Genomic DNA, 20,035 nt, shown 5'->3' with positions numbered 1-20,035 from the left:
TTCCCCATGGTCCTTTCAGGAACCCCAGCATCCACTTAGGACGATAGAGAAAATTATATATCTATCACTTAAGACAGCATCTTAAAATATTTATATGCATACTAGGGTCTCAATCTCTGCTGATAAGGTACCTGTCCACGCTGCCACAGCGCTATAAACCCATGCCGACACAATCGCCGGTCTGGGTAGTATACTAGAATGTGCACACTATCTGCAGGATCCCCGAGAATAGCTAGTGCAAACAGGACACCCAAGGGGAAGATTCTCAACACATCCTGGCCCTAGTGGGGAAAGGATACAGCCTGAGAATTCTCTTGTGGGAAGCTGCCGTCTCTTGTCTGGAGATTCCCGCTCTTTTTCCTCATGAGGAGGGAAATTTACCTCAGCATTCTTCCCCTTAACATGTGTACTCTCGTGTCAGGGACAGATGAGTCATCAGTGATATGCAAATCATCTTTTATTCCAATAATCATATATTGAATATCTTTTAGCCCTCTTGGCTGTAACTTTGCATTATCGTAGTCGACAGTGGAGTTAAACTCCGTGTCGATACTTTGTTATTTTGGATAGTGAACATAGAGAGACTCTGAAGGACTCTGTGACATAGGGACAGACCAGGGTAGATTTCCTTTCTGTTCCCTAACCTTTTGTGCAATAATTTTACCTCAGCACTTACACATATCCAAACAGGTGTCGGCGTTGTCGACGGAGACACCCTCCCACACACATATCCGCTCTATCACCTCCTTAGAGGAGCCTTTTACCACAGACATGTCGACACACGCGTACCGACACACCACACACACAGGGGATGCTCTATTTGAAGACAGTTCCCCCACCAGGCCCTTTGGAGAGACAGAGAGAGAGTATGCCAGCACACACCACAGCACTATATAATACAGGGATGTACACTATACCGAGTGATTTTTCCCCTATAGCAGCTTATATACACAGTTTTTCGCCTAAATTTATGTGCCCCCCCTCTCTTTTTTACCCTTTGTGTACCAGGATACTGCAGGGGAGAGCCTGGGGAGCTTCCTTCCAGCTGAGCTGTGAAGAGAAAATGGCTCCGGTGTGCTGAGGAAGAAGGCCCGGCCCCCTCAGCGGCAGGCTTCTGTCCTTTTATGTACTTTAATGGCGGGGGTTAATGCACATATACAGTTTATCAGACTGTATTATGTGCTTTTCGCCAAGTAAGGTAATCTAATTGCTGCCCCCCCCCCCCCCAAGCGCCCTGCACCCATCAGTGACCGGAGTGTGTGGTGTGCTAAGGGTGCAATGGCGCACAGCTGCAGTGCTGTGCGCTACCTTAATGAAGACCGGAGTCTTCAGCCGCCGATTTTCAACTTCTCTTCGTTCTTCTGGCTCTGCAAGGGGGACGGCGGCGCGGCTCCGGGACCGGACGACCGAGGATTGGGCCTGTGTTCGATCCCTCTGGAGCTAATGGTGTCCAGTAGCCTTAGAAGCCCAAGCTAGCTGCAAGCAGGTAGGTTCGCTTCTCTCCCCTCAGTCCCACGTAGCAGTGAGTCTGTTGCCAGCAGATCTCACTGAAAATAAAAAACCTAACAAATACTTTCTTTTCTAGGAAGCTCAGGAGAGCCCCTAGGGTGCATCCAGCTCTGGCCGGGCACAGATACTAACTGAGGTCTGGAGGAGGGGCATAGAGGGAGGAGCCAGTGCACACCAGATATAGTACCTAATCTTTCTTTTAAGAGTGCCCAGTCTCCTGCGGAGCCCGTCTATACCCCATGGTCCTTACGGAGTACCCAGCATCCACTAGGACGTCAGAGAAATAATGTTTTTTCTTGTCTGTAAAACATTCAGAAAGATGCAATGTCTAGTATGGATGGCTTGACAGAGTTCTCACACACATTAATAAGAGAAAGCAATTACAAAACAAATTAGATGAACATTTTTAATAAGTTGACATTTTAAAACTTTACATACATCATTTCAGCAAAGAAAAATAATCAAAACCTCTCTTTTACAATAAAGAACTAAAATGACAATGATAAAAAATAAAATAAAACAATTTAAGGCTGGGACACCACCATTCAGAACAGGAAGTTAAATACGTGAATCTGATAGAGGCTGGAGGCACCAAATCCTGACTTTGGGAGACTGACATTAGATTGCTCATGCGGTCCTTGAAACTTATCTGTGCTTACACATGGTGCGGGCGGGCAGGCATTTATTGTGCTTAACAGATATTAGTGAGAATGCAAGTTACTTACAAATGGATTGGCTAAATTTTCACAAATATCGATGTAGCACAAAATGGCTGCCTCTATCGTGTGCACTTGACAGGCCCCTTTAAATTATGCTTCATTCAGCAATCTGCAAACCACAGCTGAAATCTAAGTTAACCATAACCTGGTAAGGGGCTCACCGAATTTGGAAAGGCAAGATGCCCTGTGAGATATAAGTATTCACACCAAATGCCAAAAACCCATTAAGTGTGGTCCAAAAATTTCAAAGAACGTTATATAGTAACTTTGAGCTTTAAAGCTTTTGACAAATAATGCTTGCGTGTGAGCACAACATCCAAGTCCTAGAGCTAAGCTATATTTAGGGAGATACATTTAGCATACTGAAACAATGATTGAATAGTCAACATCTAAGTACTTCTACCCTGAGAAGACAGGTGGTGATGGGCTTGTGTAAGATTAGCTGGATCGAATGAACACGTTAATTTCCATTCTTTTGGCATTCTTTTTTAAATGGAGGCATACCTACACTTAGATTGACTAGCAACAAAAGATTGAAATAAAATGATTTACATCCGCAATATAAACCAAAACAAAAATGCATACTCTTACTGCACAAAGAGTGAAAGCACAACACTGGCCATACCACAGTACTTTAATGGAAAATAAGTTGCTTTAAAGATAGAACAGATTACCTAGTATGTGAAATATGGGTTATGTGAAGAAAAACAAACAAACATTGCAATATATTACAACAGCAAGTTTTAGGTTTGTGCTGTAAGTAACCTATGACAACCAGTGTCACAAAAGCTGGTCCTATTCTATACACACATACATATGAAGGGCAGTTTGATAGGTTTAGACAATGTAACTGTTCCATCAGCAGGGCCAAAACAAACCTGCTTCAGTAAGGGTGTAGTATGGTATGCCGGCGGCCGGGCTCCCGGCGACCAGCATACCGGCGCCGGGAGCCCGACCGCCGGCATACCGACAGTGTGGCGAGCGCAAAGGAGCCCATTGCGGGCGCCACGCTATTTATTCTCCCTCCAGGGGGGTCGTGGACCCCCCACGAGGGAGAATAGCTGTCGGTATGCCGGGTGTCGGGATCCCGACTCCGGTGTACTGTGCGCCGGGATCCCGACATTCGGCATACTGTAGACCACCCCTTCAGTAACTCAGGATGTTTTGGCCAGGTAGGTCATTAGAAATCAGACCATACCTGCTGTACAGGTCCTGTTTGGTATATGCAGTTGAATCATCCAAAGAGCTGTTATGTTCAGCAACTAACAGATATATATATATAGATATATATATATAGATATATATATATATATATATATATATATATATATATATATATATATATATATATATATATATATATATATATACACACACACACACACACACACACACAGTGTCAACATACACACCAGTTTCATGAGGTTATATCAGAATAAACGGGTACTCCTGCTGATGCATAATGCCACATACTCTTAATTAAGCATAAAGGTACTACGTTTAAATGTTACCATCCGCTGAAAGGTCAATCTCTTAGCAATGGAATTAGTTTACGAGAAGGAAAAACACCATCTCAAAACGGAGTGACCTTGAGGTAAAATATACCAATGATAGCAGGATTAATACACTGCAAGCTCAGCTAGAGTAGAAAATGCCAGGTACATAAACTTTTCCATGGCTTTGCCAATAACCAAGTAAACTGGTAAAACTACTGCCATGTGATAACATGGTCTTCCCTGATGCACACAGAGCCGATTGCAGGAGAGATGTAAGTAGTACTGCAAAATATGCTGACTGAGCCTTCTTCCTAGCCACACGTCAACCATACAAAATTAACTTTCTATATATTTACTCCATTTCAGGCTATAGCCAAACACTGTCACACAGATGAACAATTCACAACTTAACTACTAGACATGCAGTTTACAACCGATTCTTTCCTTTGTTAACAATCCAAGCAAATTATCCGATTGTTCATTGCAAATTTGAGAACTATTGGTTGTGAACAAATGGAACACACATTCCAAACACAGCGCACACATACATTCTCTTCAAGTGTTGTGTAACTGAAGTCTGTACATGGTAAGCATATTTACTGCTCCCAGTATAAACAGATGCAGGGTAAAAACAGCAAGCATTGCTTTTTTCACTACGTGCAGTAAGAGTTAAGCACTACATAGACGGATCACTACGAATACACTTTACAGCACTGTGAAAACGGATTTCAAAATGCCGTTTCCTTAAAAAGAGGTCTGTAGTAAGATACTTACAGATTAATACTGTAAAATGTCCTGATGGGGTAAATTGGACAAATTAAGAGTTAATTAAAACAGGCATGAGATTACATTTTAAAGTATCACACCCAAACATCCTTTCCAGCTTTTCTGAAGGACATTCCATTGATATATCTGCAAGCTAGTGATACTCCAGGAGTATCAATGACTTCCGAGACTAGCAAAAAAATAAAATAAAAAAGCTCACGTCTGCTGCAAATTATATTGTTTAATTTGATTAACACCAAATCACCACTGTGAGGCACTTTCTTTTCTTTTTCTGGGGGAAAGGGGGGCTGAATAAATATTCATGGGAACCTACTCACAAATCATCCTATTTTAACTTTGAATTACACTAGTAACAGTTAATAGCCGACTGGTCTGTGCGTGTTACTGTTCACTTCAAATGTTGCATACAATGTTATTAATTAAACTTAGGGGGGTTAGGCTGAGCCAAGGTGTTCAGTTAGACAATCCTATTGTTTTTGTAGCCAGGAATAATGATCAAGATGATTTGCAGCAGTGATGGCTTGCCCTCCATGGGAGGATAGCTGACTAAGGACCTTGTACAGAAGATCCGGAGCCAGATATTCAGTATTGGTCAACCAACATCTACAGTGCCCGAGAAGACTACAGTGCACTGTTCATTGAACTCCAGTACTAAGTATACAGCACTCAAATTGTGATAAGCTTTAAACAGCCCCTCATCAGTGACTATGGCTTCAAATACACATTTAACCGCCAAAACCAAAAGGAAGGGGAGAAAGCCATTTTATATATTTTTTTTTTTAAAAACGCACACTTATCTCCAGACCAGTCTCTTTCCCTTCTTGGTGGAGAGTATGTCACAAGTTCAAACAAGGCATTGATGGTCTATATTCCTTTTAAGTTCAAAGGAAGAAACAAAAACTTAAAACAAAATAGAACTAAAGTTGGGCGGGTTCATGAGGACACGCTGACTAGTACAACGTTTCGGTGTTACTGTTTCTTGGCCTCTTGATTTTCTCAATGTTTTTGAAGATCATATCATGCAACGTCACCTGAAATACAGACAAGGGTGATGTACACAAATTTAAATAAATACAAACCTAACATACATTGTTTATATTTCAGCAACATTCCTTAAGGGAACCCTAACCTCTGTTTTGGGCAGGTCAGTAAATCAGTCCTGTCTGTTTTTAGCCCTTCTCAATAGGGTTTGTTGCAGCAATATTAGTTTAGCTCCATTTACTGGCAATAAAATAAGAGTGAGGAAAGCTTGTTAAAATGGACCTTAATAATTTTGTCTTTGCACGGATGTTTAAATTAGGATACCCATTACACAGAAAAGATCCACATAAAAGCTGTTAAATCTGTTTAGTAAGCTAAAAGAAACAAAGACGTTCTTGGGATGGGTGGAAGGAAACTATACAAAATTAACCGATATCATGAAAAAAGTAAACAGCAGGGAACAGACAATACGCAATAACTGGAAGGGTACAGTAAAGAACGGAAATGAAGACTAAAAAAGGACAGCATAGATAAGATCAGGCTGATGTAGTAATACTTACATATTGATTTCTCAGCTCTGATATAATTAGCCGTAAACTGATATATTCCTTTTCATCTATTTCAGTTACTGTACGTCGATAATCTTCCTGCAGAGCAAGAACAGTAAGAGTAAGACACAGATGTGAGAGGGAGCTTTAACACGTTTAACATGGTTTTGTAGAGATTAATGGCAACTATGAAGAAGTGAGAAGCACATGCTACTAAGAGGGTCATTCAATTACCCGCGATTAGTTTTTCGCTGTAAAAACAACAATTTTCATGGCAATTTAATCACTTTTTCTGCGAAAACGTACAGAATCCGGGATTAGTTCCTAGATTCCTGTGTTTTCACAATCTTGGCAGGGAAAACACAGCACTTATTGGGGATTTCATTTCTCCTGCGTCCAGGCAGGTGAAACAAAATCCCAGATAGTGCCAGCTATTGGGGAGAATTTAATTACCCCCAGGTATCAATTAGCCATGGTAATTAACTGTGGAAAATTGAACTGCCACTCTAAGGGGGTTATCCAATTAGCCCCGTTTTTTTTTTACCGGGGCTAATTGTCCCGCCGGTGGCCGCAACACGCACCGGCTTATCAGGGATTTTGTTTCACCTGCCTCCGGCAGGCGAAGCAGAATCCCCGGAAACAGACCCGTTTTCACTGAACCTGTGTTTTTGGGAGAAAGGGGTTTTTTTTTTTACACGCGATTTAACAGGATTACACATATATATATATATATATATATATATATATATATATATATATATATATATATATATATATATATATATATATATATATATATATATATATATATATATAAAAAATAAAAAAAACACATCAGTGATAATCTGCCTTTTTTGGACCCAATGTTTTAACGTGTATAATTGGATATCCCCCTAGATGTTTGAACAAGGAACTTGTCAATACTACTTACCACATGAGGATATTTCGCTATTTTGGAAACGAGTTTTGCACGGGTAATGTAGTATCTATGGAATGAATGTATAGTGCATATAAAAAAACAAGAAACGCAAAAAAAAAAAAAAACACACATTAACATACATACACTACTTGTATGCTCAGTACTAGGGCAAGTAACACTGCAGTCCTCATATTATCTTTCTTGTACTACCAGGCTAATTTATAGGAATTACTTGGATTAGTATAAAGACTGTAGGGCAGTGGTTCCCAAACTGTGTGCCTAGGCACCCTGGGGTGCCTCAGGACACTTGCAGGGGTGCCTTGGATTGGTGCTCCATGACCAATTTAAATTATTTTTTATCAATGTAATAGGCAAAACTAGTGCTGGTGGCTTTCAATCATAAAATATGGGGACAAACAGAAGCAATTCCTGTCCCACACCACACAATTGAACCTAAGGATGACATACAAACACAATATACTTCATTTAATATTTATTCTAAGGGGTATATGCAATTGCCGGCGAATCGCGGCAATTTTTCGCCTGTTTTTTAATTCGACACAATTCGACCGTCGAATTCCGGCAGGTGGGTGCCGGAATTCAACATATTCAATAAAAAAACGGATTCGACAGTCCCGCTGTCGAAAAACGGACGATTTGACGGATTTTGATTAGATTTAAAAAAAAAAAAAAAATATATATATATATATATATATATATATATGTTTAAAAAAAAACGGGAAAAACCCCCCAAATAATTGCTCCTCCCCCGTATTTTTAAAACCAGCACCGGGCTCTGCGCCTGGACTTGATTGAAGGGGTCCCCACTCCTCCAGGGTACCCCGGCCAGGGGTGACTAGTTGCGTATTTAATGCCACGGCCGCAGGGCGCTGTTTAAAAGTGACCCCCGGCTGTGGCATTATCTACCCAGCTAGTGGAGCCCGATGCTGGTGTAAAAAATACGGGGGACCCCTACGCTTTTTATCGCCCGTATTTTTTGCACCAGGCGCAGAGCCCGGTGCTGGTTTTAAAAATACGGGGGATCCCATGTCAGTTTTTCCCCCGGATTTTTAGAACCAGGACCGGCTTGAAGAGCCCGAGGCTGGTTATGCTTAGGAGGGGGCACCCCACGCATTTTTTTTCTCCAGATTTTTACCATTCCATAAAAAAAAATATATATATATTTTTAAAAATATATAAATACTTGTGTCTCCAAAATAGACAAACCAAGTACCCAATACCTTCTAATATAAATAGATATGCTATTACCAATAAAAAAAAAACACCAAAAAAAGTTTTAAATTTTTTTTATTAGATTCCGCCAGCAAAGTGTGGCGGATTGAAAATGACGAATTTACTATCTAAAAGCACTGTTGTCGAATTTACAATCTTCAATTGAATATACTTTTGTCGAATTGCCGCATTTGTACCATTGCAGAAATGTCAAATTTGACAAATGTCGAATTTCAAAAATTCGAATTTGGAAAGTCCGTTTTTTTGGGCGAAAAGTACTGAATTGCATTGTCGAATTTTTTTTTTGGGCGAAAAGTACTGAATTGCATTGTCGAATTTTTTTTTTGGGCGAAAAGGTCGCGTTTTTCAACATTTTCGGGAATTCGACCGCAATTGCATATACCCCTAAATCTCTCATTTTGGTCTAGGGGTGCCGTGAAAAAAATTCTGATACTCGAGGTCGCCGTGATTCAAAAAAGTTTGGGAACCACTGTCGTAGGGTATGCTCCCAGTACTGTGTGTAAACCCTAAAACATCACACCACATGTAAGCTTTCATGTATGTTTAAAGTGTGTAACAAAAGTCCATTACTTAGAGGTCATTCTATTATTTGCACTTAGAAAATATGCCTGACTACTTGCATGCAATATTTTCCCATTGCATCAGATGTTTCCTTGCTATGAAAGCAACAACTTTCCATCAGCAAAGCCCTATTGCACATACTCTTCAGGCAAATAAACCTGGAGAGCTGATCAGTTAAGAGGTCTCTCTCTTTCATCCACTAGGGGACACTGGAACAGCCTTATACAGTAGGGGTGTGAAGTTTGCAACCAGAGGTGTGGCACAATCTAAAAATTAGCACGGTCTGCACAGCTGGCTCCTCCCCCTTCACGACCCTCATCCCTCAGTTTGAAAAACTGTGCTGGAGGTACAGCACGTGGGGGCTTATGCTCCTATCTAGGAAAGTAAATATATATTGCTGCGTCAACCTAATGAAAAGGGGGACAAGGCACACTGAAATTTGAGAGACAAAGATCCCTTTTGAAGGGACCTGCATCTCTACAGGAGATCCTCTCTTAACTGAGTGAGTACTGGTTGTTATATGGACCCCTCTTCTTTAAAGAACTTAGTCTGGGGTTCTTTATTTTTCTCTCTTTTCGTTAGTTAGGCAGAATTTCTCATCAGGTTAACGCCACCCGCACAAGCAGTAACAAATGTGCATAAGGCAGTTAAAAGACTTCGTCCTATTGTACGGGGAGAAGGATCTTATTGATCCAGAGGAAGGAGAGTTGATTGAACCTAACCTAGACGCAGATTCTCAGGAAGAGGACACAGCTGTCTCGGGTCTTGATTCCTTAATTGAAGCAGTAAAGGAGATCCTAAACTTTAACGTGGAAGAAGTTAAGGAGCCAGAGGATTTAGAATTATTTGAATCCCAAAAACCGCACTCAGCAGTGTTTCCCATTCCTAAATCTCTGATGGAGGAAGCTTGGAAGCAGCCTGATAAGCGCTTTCAATTTCCGAAGAGGTTTCAAGCAAATTACCGTTTACCTAAAGGTGTAATGGCTAAGTGGGAGACTCCACCAGCAGTGGATGCTTCCCTAGGAAGGTTGTCAATGAAGACAATCTTACAAATACCTAATGTAACGACTTTAAAGGATGCTTCAGATCGTAAGGTGGACACAGCTTTAAAAAGTCGATTTTTGTATTAGCAGGTGCAGCGGAGAGACCTACGATCATCTGTGCTTCGGTTAACAAGGCCATGAGAGCATGGTCTGGACGGATTGTTCAGGCTATTGAAGAGGAAAATAGCCTGGAAGAGATTACTGAACTGGCGGAGCATATTCGAGAATCAGCCTCATACTTGTGTCAAGCCTCAAAAGATATTATCAAGATAGCATCACGCATCTCAGCATCAGCCATTTCAGCCAGAAGGATTTTATGGCTCGGGGAATGGCAGGGAGACAGACTCCAAGAAAGCAGTAGAAGCCATCCCCTTTGGGGAGATATGCTTTTCGGTCCAGAGTTGGACAAGTGGATTTCACAAGCTACGGCTGGGAAGTCCACCTTTCTTCCTACTCCTTATACGAGAACCACTCCACAGGTTAGGAGAGGTTATTTGGGACCAGTGTTTAATTCATTTAGATCACAGTCCTTTCGAGCCAGAGGAAGACGTTTTGGTGCACAAGCATGTGGAGGCAGAGGTAGAGGCCGCTCACAGGCAACAGCCAGAAAGCAGAATAAACCAGCTGACAAAACCGTGCATGACGGTCTCCCAGCTCACCTGGGGTCCCCCTTGGTGGGCGCGCGTCTGGAAGGTTTTCGGGACATCTGGGAAAAGACCTCACCAGAACTTTGGATAAACATTTCACAGGGGTACAAAAGGGATTTTCAACAGAGACCAGAGTCAGTTTTTTACAATGGGATTGCCTCGGTGTCCTCAGAAAGCGAAGGCACTACTGACCGCGATTCACAAATTGCTACAATCAGAGGTCATTATTCCAGCCCCGCCTCTCAAAGAGGAACAGGTTTCTATTCCAATCTTTTTGTCGTACCAAAACCAGACGGGACGGTCAGACAGATACTCAATTTAAAAGCTTTAAACCAGTTTCTAAGGGTCTACAAATTCAAGATGGAATCAATCCAGTCGGTAATTGCAGGTTTGGAACAAGGAGAGTTCATGGTATCCATGGACATAAAAGATGCATACCTTCATATCCCAATTTGGACTCCTCACCAAGCATACTTAAGATTTGCACTGGTGAAGGATCACTACCAATTCAGGCCCTGCCATTCGGTCTGTCATCTGCCCCACAAATCTTTACAAAGGTTATGGCAATAATGGTTGCAGGATTGAGACTGCTAGGGGTCACGATCATACCTTATCTAGACGATCTCCAGATCAAGGCCTCCTTCAGGAACAGCTGATCAAGGATGCTCAGACATCTTATCAATTTCTCATTCAGCATGGGTGGATTATGAACTTCCAGAAATCCAACCTCATGCCAACTCAACAGATTCAATTCCTTGGTCTCATCTTGGACACTGAAATTGAGAGTATTCTTACCAGAGAACAAGATCCAGGAACAAGATCCAGGACCTACAGAGGTTAGTGGCTCAGGTACTAAGGACACAGACGGTTTCTCTACACCTCTGTGTGCAACTTCTCGGGAAGATGGTGGCGTTGTTCGAAGCTCTCTAGTACGTCAGGCTTCATTCCCGACCATTCCAGATGACCCTCATTGCTCAGGGAGCAGGTTCGCACTGGCTTCTATATTGAAGAATCCAACTTCCACCACAGATACGAACCTCCTTAATTTGGTGGTCGTTGCAAAAGAATCTCGCAGCAGGCAAGAGATTCGGCATTTGGGATTGGAGGATCCGGACAACGGATGCCAGTCTCAAAGGTTGGGGTGCTGTCCTAGAGGAACATCAGTTTCAGGGCAGATGGACGTTACAGGAGAGCAGGCTACCCATAAACATTCTCGAACTGAGAGCAGTTTACAATGCTGAAGAACTAGTCATGGGCCAACACTTGAAGATACAGTCGGACAATGTCACAACGACGGCATACAAACAGTCAAGCAGGAACAAAGAGCAAGATGGCATTAAAGGAAGCCACACAGATCTTATTGTGGGCAGAAAGGCGAAACATCATCCTCTCGGCAGTGTTCATTCCAGGAGTGGAGAACTGGGAAGCAGATTCTCTCAGTCTCCAGGACATGCATCCGGGTGAGTGGTGCCTACACCCACAGATTTTCGACATGGTTGTGAGGCGATGGGTTCTACCTCAGGTGGACCTAATGGCATCTCGACACAACCATCAGCTGCCCAGATGTGTGTCCAGGACAAGAGATCCAGCAGCAGGAGGAGTGGACGCCTTGACCATTCCTTGGTGTTACAGAAGGGTTTACATTTTTCCACCTTTCCCACTCATACCCAGAGTTCTCAAAAAGGTAAAACGAGTGTGGGCAATTTTAATAGCACCAGATTAGCCCCGCAGGAGTTGGTACTCTGACTTGCGGGGGCTACTAGCGGAAGATCCTTGGCGGTTGCCTCAGAGAGAGGACCTGCTATCTCAGAGACCGTTCCTCCACCCAGACCTGAACAGGCTGCGTTTAACGGCGTGGCTATTGAGACCTGGATCTTAAAGAAACAGAGGGATACCAAGAACGGCCATTCCTACGATGATAGCCGGTCACAGCCATGCACTACTACAGAATTTGGAAGTACATGGACTGGTGTCAGGAACGCGAGTGGAATTCAGTGGAATTCCACTTATCCAGACTACTTTTCCTTCAAGCTGGTCTAGATGGGGGACTAAGATTAGGTTCTTTGAAGATTCAAGTTTCGGCTTTCTCCATCCTATTTCACCAGCGGTTAGCATCCTTACAAGAAGTTCAAACCTTCTGAGAATACAACCTCCTTTCCATCCTCCCACTGCACCGTGGGACCTAAATTTGGTGTAGGAATTTTTGAGATCACCAACTTTTGAGCCGTTGGAAAGAACAGACCTGAAATATCTTTCTTGGAAGGTCACGTTATTACTTGCCTTGGCTTCAGCCAGACGAGTCTCTGAGTTGGGAGCCTTATCATGTAAGAGTCCCTTTTTAATTTTCCAGAAGGATAGGGCAGAACTCCGTACAAGGGCGGAGTTCCTTCCTAAGGTCGTTTCGGGTTTCATGTGAACCAGCCGATTATAGTCCATCTTTTCAGGGATTCACAGATGGGGACGTGTCTTTGGATGTTGTACGAGCTCTACGAATTTATGGACGAGTTACGTTGTCCTTTCGAAAGTCGGACCATTTGTTTGTGCTCTATGATGGTCCAAAGGAGGGTTGGCCGGCATCTAAGCAGTCCTTGTTTAGGTGGATTAGTCTTGCCATTAGGCAAGCAAGTTCCTGTTCAATCTGGTGCTCATACCACCAGATCCGTGGGTGCCTCATGGGCGGCTGCCACAGGTGCTTCTACTACTCAACTTTACAGGGCGACAATGTGGTCAGCACACACGTTCACAAAATTTTACAAATTTGATACGTTTGCGTCCGGAGATTCTAAGTTTGGACGTTTAGTTTTGCAGGCCACTGACAGCACTCCCACCCTTGGGAGTAACTTTGGGATGTCCCCTACTGTATAAGGCTGTTCCAGTGTCCCCTAGTGGATGAAAGAGAAAGGAGGATTTTGGTACTTACCGATAAATACGTTTCTCTGAATCCACTCAGGGACACTGGACTCCCACCTCGGTGATGTCAACCTGCTGTGTTCAAAGTTCTTGTTAAAGCAGTTCATGCAAACAGTGTTAGTTTTTCTGTTGAAGGAGTTCTTGGATGCTGTTTGATATGTTGTACAGTTCAGTTCCTCGCCATTCGCGGTGGTCTCATGTCCTATTCTCTCCGTCACATTTTCCAAACTGAGGGATGAGGAGCCGGCTGTGCAGATAATGCTAATTTTTAGATTGTGCCACACCTCCGGTTGTGAGCGTCACACCCCTACTGTATAAGGCTGTTCCAGTGTCCCCAAATGGATTCAGAGAAACAGATTTATCGGTAAGTACCAAAATCCTCCTTTTGTGTGTCTGTTCATAGCACTTTATAAGGCTGTGGAAGTTATCCCAGAAGCTGTATTTATTGGAGATATTCTGAAACAAAGTGTCAGGAGACTTAAGTGTTATTCTATAATAAATGAGAACTCAAGTATTCTTCTTAAGTCTAATAAATAATTTTTGAAGTTACCCCTCGTTACAGAACTGATGAACTACAGTAACCTGAACAATTGGCAGACATCTGTCAGCATCACACCTATCATTTCTCTGATATTTCTTCTGCATGATGTATGGCGAATGACTTCTATTTTTATTAATATAGATATATATATATATATATATATATATATATATATATATATATATATCTATATCTATATCTATATCTATATCTATATCTATATCTATATCTATATCTATATCTATATCTATCATCCTGCAGAAAAACAGACCCCTATCTAGGAGGTTCCCATTATTGGACAAAAAGAACACCAATTACTTCCATTATTTTTCCATTATTATACACTTTTAAGGGCTGTAAATTGGAAAGGAGTGCAACCATATCCTGAAACAAAGCCTAAGATGTTCTCACCTGGAAATCTGATCAAGATAAGAAGCTGCCTCACTCTCCACGGTCCTCAACTCAGCCACAGTTTCTTCCTTAACATGAAGGAAGCAAAAATGAGACTAATGAAAGAACAAACATTTAAACTACAACTTGATAAGAGCAAGATAAGCCACATTGATGAAACCAAGTGGTACCATAGATATTCTGTTAAAGCTGAAAACCCATCCTTAGCATTTTTGAAGGAGCAATGGATTTAGGGCACTTAATACTGCAGACTGTCTTCATGTACTTGTTCTTCAGGATTATCATCACCTTTTGAATGGAGTAATCTTTTATTGATGTTAGGATACAAAGCAAACCAAAAGAAACAAACAGTATAAATCAGGGAGATAAAGAGTGAGTACTGTATAGCACATTAACAGACCTGGGTGTACTAGAGAGTACACACAAACGTTTATCAAACAGACGCCACATACACAGAATATCCAGAGATCTCAAAAGATGTCAAAGTTTGCGCAGATATAATGAGCATATGCAGAGCATTCAGAATAAGGAGAGAAGCAGCGCATGAGCATCCAGCATAGTATACGATAAGGCTAGGGCAGCCACTAAAAGCCAAAAGATAACTGGAAGCACCATCCCATTGTGAAAGTGAATAATCACAAGATTTGAGTAGGTCCACAAGAGCTCCTTACTAGGTAGTGTACATATTTAAATTCCTCTCTTTTTCTATTTCTCTATCTACCTTCCCTTTACCTGTCTCTTGATCCTTTCAATATTCTTTATATTCGGATGATTTAATAAGGATCTTCTTCTCTACTTTATTTTTAGTAAAACTTTTGAGAAACTTAACACACCTTTACGACATAGATACAGTGTTGATGGTGAAACTGATTCAATGACCAAACTGAGCGGTTTTCGATTGTTTATGTATAGGATTGTTATTATGGCCATGTCGTAAATAGTTTAGTCAGTTTGTATGCTTCAAAACTGTTGTAATTTTTTCCATTGCTGAACTAAGTTTCTCAATGTGTTCAATAAAAAAAAAAATAAGATTTTACTTACCGATAAATCTATTTCTCGTAGTCCGTAGTGGATGCTGGGACTCCGTAAGGACCATGGGGAATAGCGGTTCCGCAGGAGACAGGGCACAAAACAAAAGCTTGAGATATCAGGTGGTGTGCACTGGCTCCTCCCCCTATGACCCTCCTCCAAGCCAGTTAGGATACTGTGCCCGGACGAGCGTACATAATAAGGAAGGATATTGAATCCCGGGTAAGACTCATACCAGCCACACCAATCACACCGTACAACTCGTGATCTGAACCCAGTTAACAGTATGATAAATTTAAAGGAGCCTCTGAAAGGATGGCTCAACAATAATAACCCGAATTTTTTGTAACAATAACTATATACAAGTATTGCAGACAATCCGCACTAGGGATGGGCGCCCAGCATCCACTACGGACTACGAGAAATAGATTTATCGGTAAGTAAAATCTTATTTTCTCTAACGTCCTAAGTGGATGCTGGGACTCCGTAAGGACCATGGGGATTATACCAAAGCTCCCAAACGGGCGGGAGAGTGCGGATGACTCTGCAGCACCGAATGAGAGAACTCCAGGTCCTCCTCAGCCAGGGTATCAAATTTGTAGAATTTAGCAAACGTGTTTGCCCCTGACCAAGTAGCTGCTCGGCAAAGTTGTAAAGCCGAGACCCCTCGGGCAGCCGCCCAAGATGAGCCCACTTTCCTTGTGGAATGGGCTTTTACTGATTTTGGCTGTGGCAATCCTGCCACGGAATGTGCAAGCTGAATTGTACTACAAATCCAACGAGCAATCGTCTGCTTTGAAGCAGGAGCACCCAGCTTGTTGGGTGCATACAGGATAAACAGCGAGTCAGTTTTCCTGACTCCAGCCGTCCTGGAAACATATTTTCAAGGCACTGACAACGTCCAGCAACTTAGAGTCCTCTAAGTCCCTAGTAGCCGCAGGTACCACAATAGGTTGGTTCATGTGAAATGCAGAAACCACCTTAGGTAGAAATTGAGGACGAGTCCTCAATTCCGCCCTGTCAGAATGAAAATTTAGGTAAGGGCTTTTACATGATAAAGCCGCCAATTCTGACACACGCCTAGCTGAAGCCAAGGCCAACAGCATCGACACCTTCCACGTGAGATATTTTAAATCTACCGTAGACAATGGTTCAAACCAGTGTGATTTTAGAAATCTCAACACAACATTGAGATCCCAAGGTGCCACTGGAGGCACAAAAGGAGGCTGTATGTGCAGCACCCCTTTCACAAATGTCTGAACTTCAGGTACTGAAGCCAGTTCTTTCTGGAAGAATATCGACAGGGCCGAAATTTGAACCTTAATGGACCCTAATTTTAGGCCCATAGACAGTCCTGTTTGCAGGAAATGCAAGAAACGACCCAGTTGAAATTCCTGTGTAGGGGCCTTCTTGGCCTCACACCACGCAACATATTTACGCCAAATGCGGTGATAATGTTTTGCGGTTACTTCCTTTCTGGCTTTTACCAGAGTAGGGATGACTTCTTCTGGAATGCCCTTGTCCTTCAGGATCCGGCGTTCAACCGCCATGCCGTCAAACGCAGCCGCGGTAAGTCTTGGAACAGACAAGGCCCCTGCAGTAGCAGGTCCTGTCTTAGAGGTAGAGGCCACGGTTCGTCCGTGAGCATCTCTTGAAGTTCCGGGTACCAAGACCTTCTTGGCCAATCCGGAACCACGAGTATAGTTCTTACTCCTCTCCTTCTTATGATTCTCAATACTTTCGGTATGAGGGGCAGAGGAGGGAATACATACACTGACTGGTACACCCACGGCGTTACCAGAGCGTCCACTGCTATTGCCTGAGGGTCCCTTGACCTGGCGCAATATCTGTCCAGTTTTTTGTTTAGACGTGACGCCATCATGTCCACCTTTGGTCTTTCCCAACGGTTTACAATTTGGTGGAAGACTTCTGGGTGAAGTCCCCACTCTCCCGGGTGAAGGTCGTGTCTGCTGAGGAAGTCTGCTTCCCAGTTGTCCACTCCCGGAATGAACACTGCTGATGATTTTCCGCCCAGCGAAGAATCCTTGCAGTTTCTGCCATTGCCCTCCTGCTTCTCGTGCCGCCCTGTCTGTTTATGTGGGCGACTGACGTGATGTTGTCCGACTGGATCAACACCGCCTGACCCTGAAGCAGAGGTTTTGCTTGAATTAAGGCATTGTAAATGGCCCTTAGTTCTAGAATGTTTATATGAAGAGATGTTTCCATGCTTGACCACAAGCCCTGGAAATTCCTTCCCTGTGTGACTGCTCCCCAGCCTCGCAGGCTGGCATCCGTGGTTACCAGGATCCAATCCTGAATGCCAAATCTGCGGCCCTCTAGTAGATGAGCCCTCTGAAGCCACCACAGGAGAGACACCCTTGTCCTTGGCGACAGGGTTATCCGTTGATGGATCTGAAGATGCGATCCGGACCATTTTCCCAGTAGATCCCACTGAAAAGTTCTTGCATGGAATCTTCCGAATGGAATCGCTTCGTAAGAAGCCACCATTTTTCCCAGGACCCTTGTGCACTGATGCACTGAGACCTGTCCTGGTTTTAGGAGGTTCCTGACTAGCTCGGATAACTCCCTGGCCTTCTCCTCCGGGAGAAACACCTTCTTCTGGACTGTGTCCAGAATCATTCCTAAGAACAGTAGACGTGTCGTTGGAATCAGCTGCGATTTTGGAATATTTAGAATCCATCCGTGCTGACTTAGCACTACCTGAGATAGTGCCACTCCGACTTCTAACTGTTCCTTGGTTCTTGCCCTTATCAGGAGATCGTCCAAGTAAGGGATAATTAAGATGCCTTTTCTTCGTAGAAGAATCATCATTTCGGCCATTACCTTGGTAAAGACCCGAGGCGCCGTGGACAATCCAAACGGCAGCGTCTGAAACTGATAATGACAGTTTTGTACTACAAACCTGAGGTACCCTTGGTGAGAAGGATATATTGGGACGTGGAGATAAGCATCCTTGATGTCCAGCGACACCATATAGTCCCCCTCTTCCAGGTTCGCTATCACCGCTCTGAGTGACTCCATCTTGAATTTGAACCTTTTTATGTAAGTGTTCAAAGATTTTAGATTTAATATTGGTCTCACCGAGCCGTCCGGCTTCGGTACCACAAATAGTGTGGAATAATACCCCTTCCCCTGTTGTAAGAGGGGTACCTTGATTATCACCTGCTGGGAGTACAGCTTGTGAATGGCTTCCAGAACTGCCTCCCTGTCGGAGGGAGACTTTGGTAAAGCAGACTTCAGGAACCGATGAGGAGGAAACGCCTCGAATTCCAGTTTGTACCCCTGTGATACTACCTGTAGAATCCAGGGATCCACTTGCGAGTGAGCCCACTGCGCGTTGAAATACTTGAGACGGGCCCCCACCGTGTCTGAGTCTGCTTGTAAAGCCCCAGCGTCATGCTGAAGACTTGGCAGAAGCAGGGGAGGGCTTCTGCTCCTGGGAAGCGGCTGCATGGTGCTGCCTTTTTCCTCTTCCTCTGCCCTTGGGCAGAAAAGAGTGACCTTTTGCTCGCTTGTACTTATGGGAACGAAAGGACTGAGTTTGAAAAGACTGTCTTTTTCTGTTGATGTGAAGTAACCTGGGGTAAAAAGGTGGATTTTCCAGCCGTTGCCGTGGCCACAAGGTCTGTTAGACCAGCCCCAAATAACTCCTCCCCCTTATACGGCAATACTTCCATGTGCCGTTTGGAATCTGCGTCCCCTGACCACTGTCTGGTCCATAATGCTCTTCTGGCAGAGATGGACATTGCGCTTACTCTTGATGCCAGGGTACAAATATCCCTCTGCGCATCATGCATATATAGCAATGCATCCTTTAAATGTTCTATAGTTAACAGAATATTGTCCCTATCCAGGGTATCAATATTCTCAGTCAGGGAATCCGCCCATGCGACTCCAGCACTGCACATCCAGGCTGATGCGATTGCTGGTCGCAGTATAACACCAGTATGTGTGTATATACTTTTCAGGATATTTTCCAGCCTCCTATCAGCTGGTTCTTTGAGGGTGGCCGTATCAGGGGACGGTAACGCTACTTGTTTAGATAAACGTGTGAGCGCCTTATCTACCCTAGGGGGTGTTTCCCACCGTGCCCTAACCTCTGGCGGGAAAGGGTATAGTGCTAATAACTTATTAGAAATTAGCTGTTTTTTATCGGGGGAAACCCATGCTTTATCACACACCTCATTTATTTCCTCAGACTCAGGAAAAACTATTGGCAGTTTTTTCACACCCCACATAATACCCGCCTTTGAGGTATTTGTAGTGTCAGAAAGGTTCAATGCCTCTTTCATTGCCGTGATCATGTAACGTGTGGCCCTACTGGACATTACGTTTGTCTCGTCACCGTCGACACTAGATTCAGTATCTGTATCTGGATCCGTGTCGACCCACTGAGGTAGCGGCCGTTTTAGGGCCCCTGAGGGTGTCTGAGACGCCTGAACAGGCACTAATTGATTTGCCGGCTTTCTCATGTCGTCAACAGTTTTTTGTAAATTGCTGACATTATCACTTAATTGCTTAAACACAATCATCCAGTCAGGTGTCGACTCCCTAGGGGGTGACATCACTAACACAGGCAACTGCTCCGCCTCCACCTCATTTTCCTCCTCATACATGTCGACACACGCGTACCGACACACAGCACACACACCGGGAATGC

The 20,035-nt window shown here is 43.4% G+C and overlaps 1 protein-coding gene across 1 annotated transcript in view; it reads right to left on the bottom strand.

Moving 5' to 3' along the window:
- Window positions 1-1,901: 1,901 nt before the first annotated feature.
- The window catches only part of PSME3 (proteasome activator subunit 3), a 51,723-nt gene continuing 33,589 nt past the window's right edge, over window positions 1,902-20,035 (bottom strand). The window contains exons 8-11 of the mRNA XM_063960058.1: window positions 14,326-14,393; window positions 6,971-7,025; window positions 6,052-6,138; window positions 1,902-5,541 (exon numbers count right to left, since the gene is read on the bottom strand). Coding sequence (XP_063816128.1) covers window positions 5,461-5,541; window positions 6,052-6,138; window positions 6,971-7,025; window positions 14,326-14,393 — 291 coding nt within the window. The 3' untranslated portion in view covers window positions 1,902-5,460. The remainder of the gene's footprint in view (window positions 5,542-6,051; window positions 6,139-6,970; window positions 7,026-14,325; window positions 14,394-20,035) is intronic.

Source organism: Pseudophryne corroboree, chromosome 3 (assembly GCF_028390025.1).
Source record: "Pseudophryne corroboree isolate aPseCor3 chromosome 3, aPseCor3.hap2, whole genome shotgun sequence".
In the NCBI taxonomy this organism is placed as follows: Eukaryota; Metazoa; Chordata; class Amphibia; order Anura; family Myobatrachidae; genus Pseudophryne; species Pseudophryne corroboree.
The sequence above is the reverse complement of the archived record's forward strand: the minus strand, read 5'-3'. Positions and strand labels throughout refer to the sequence as shown.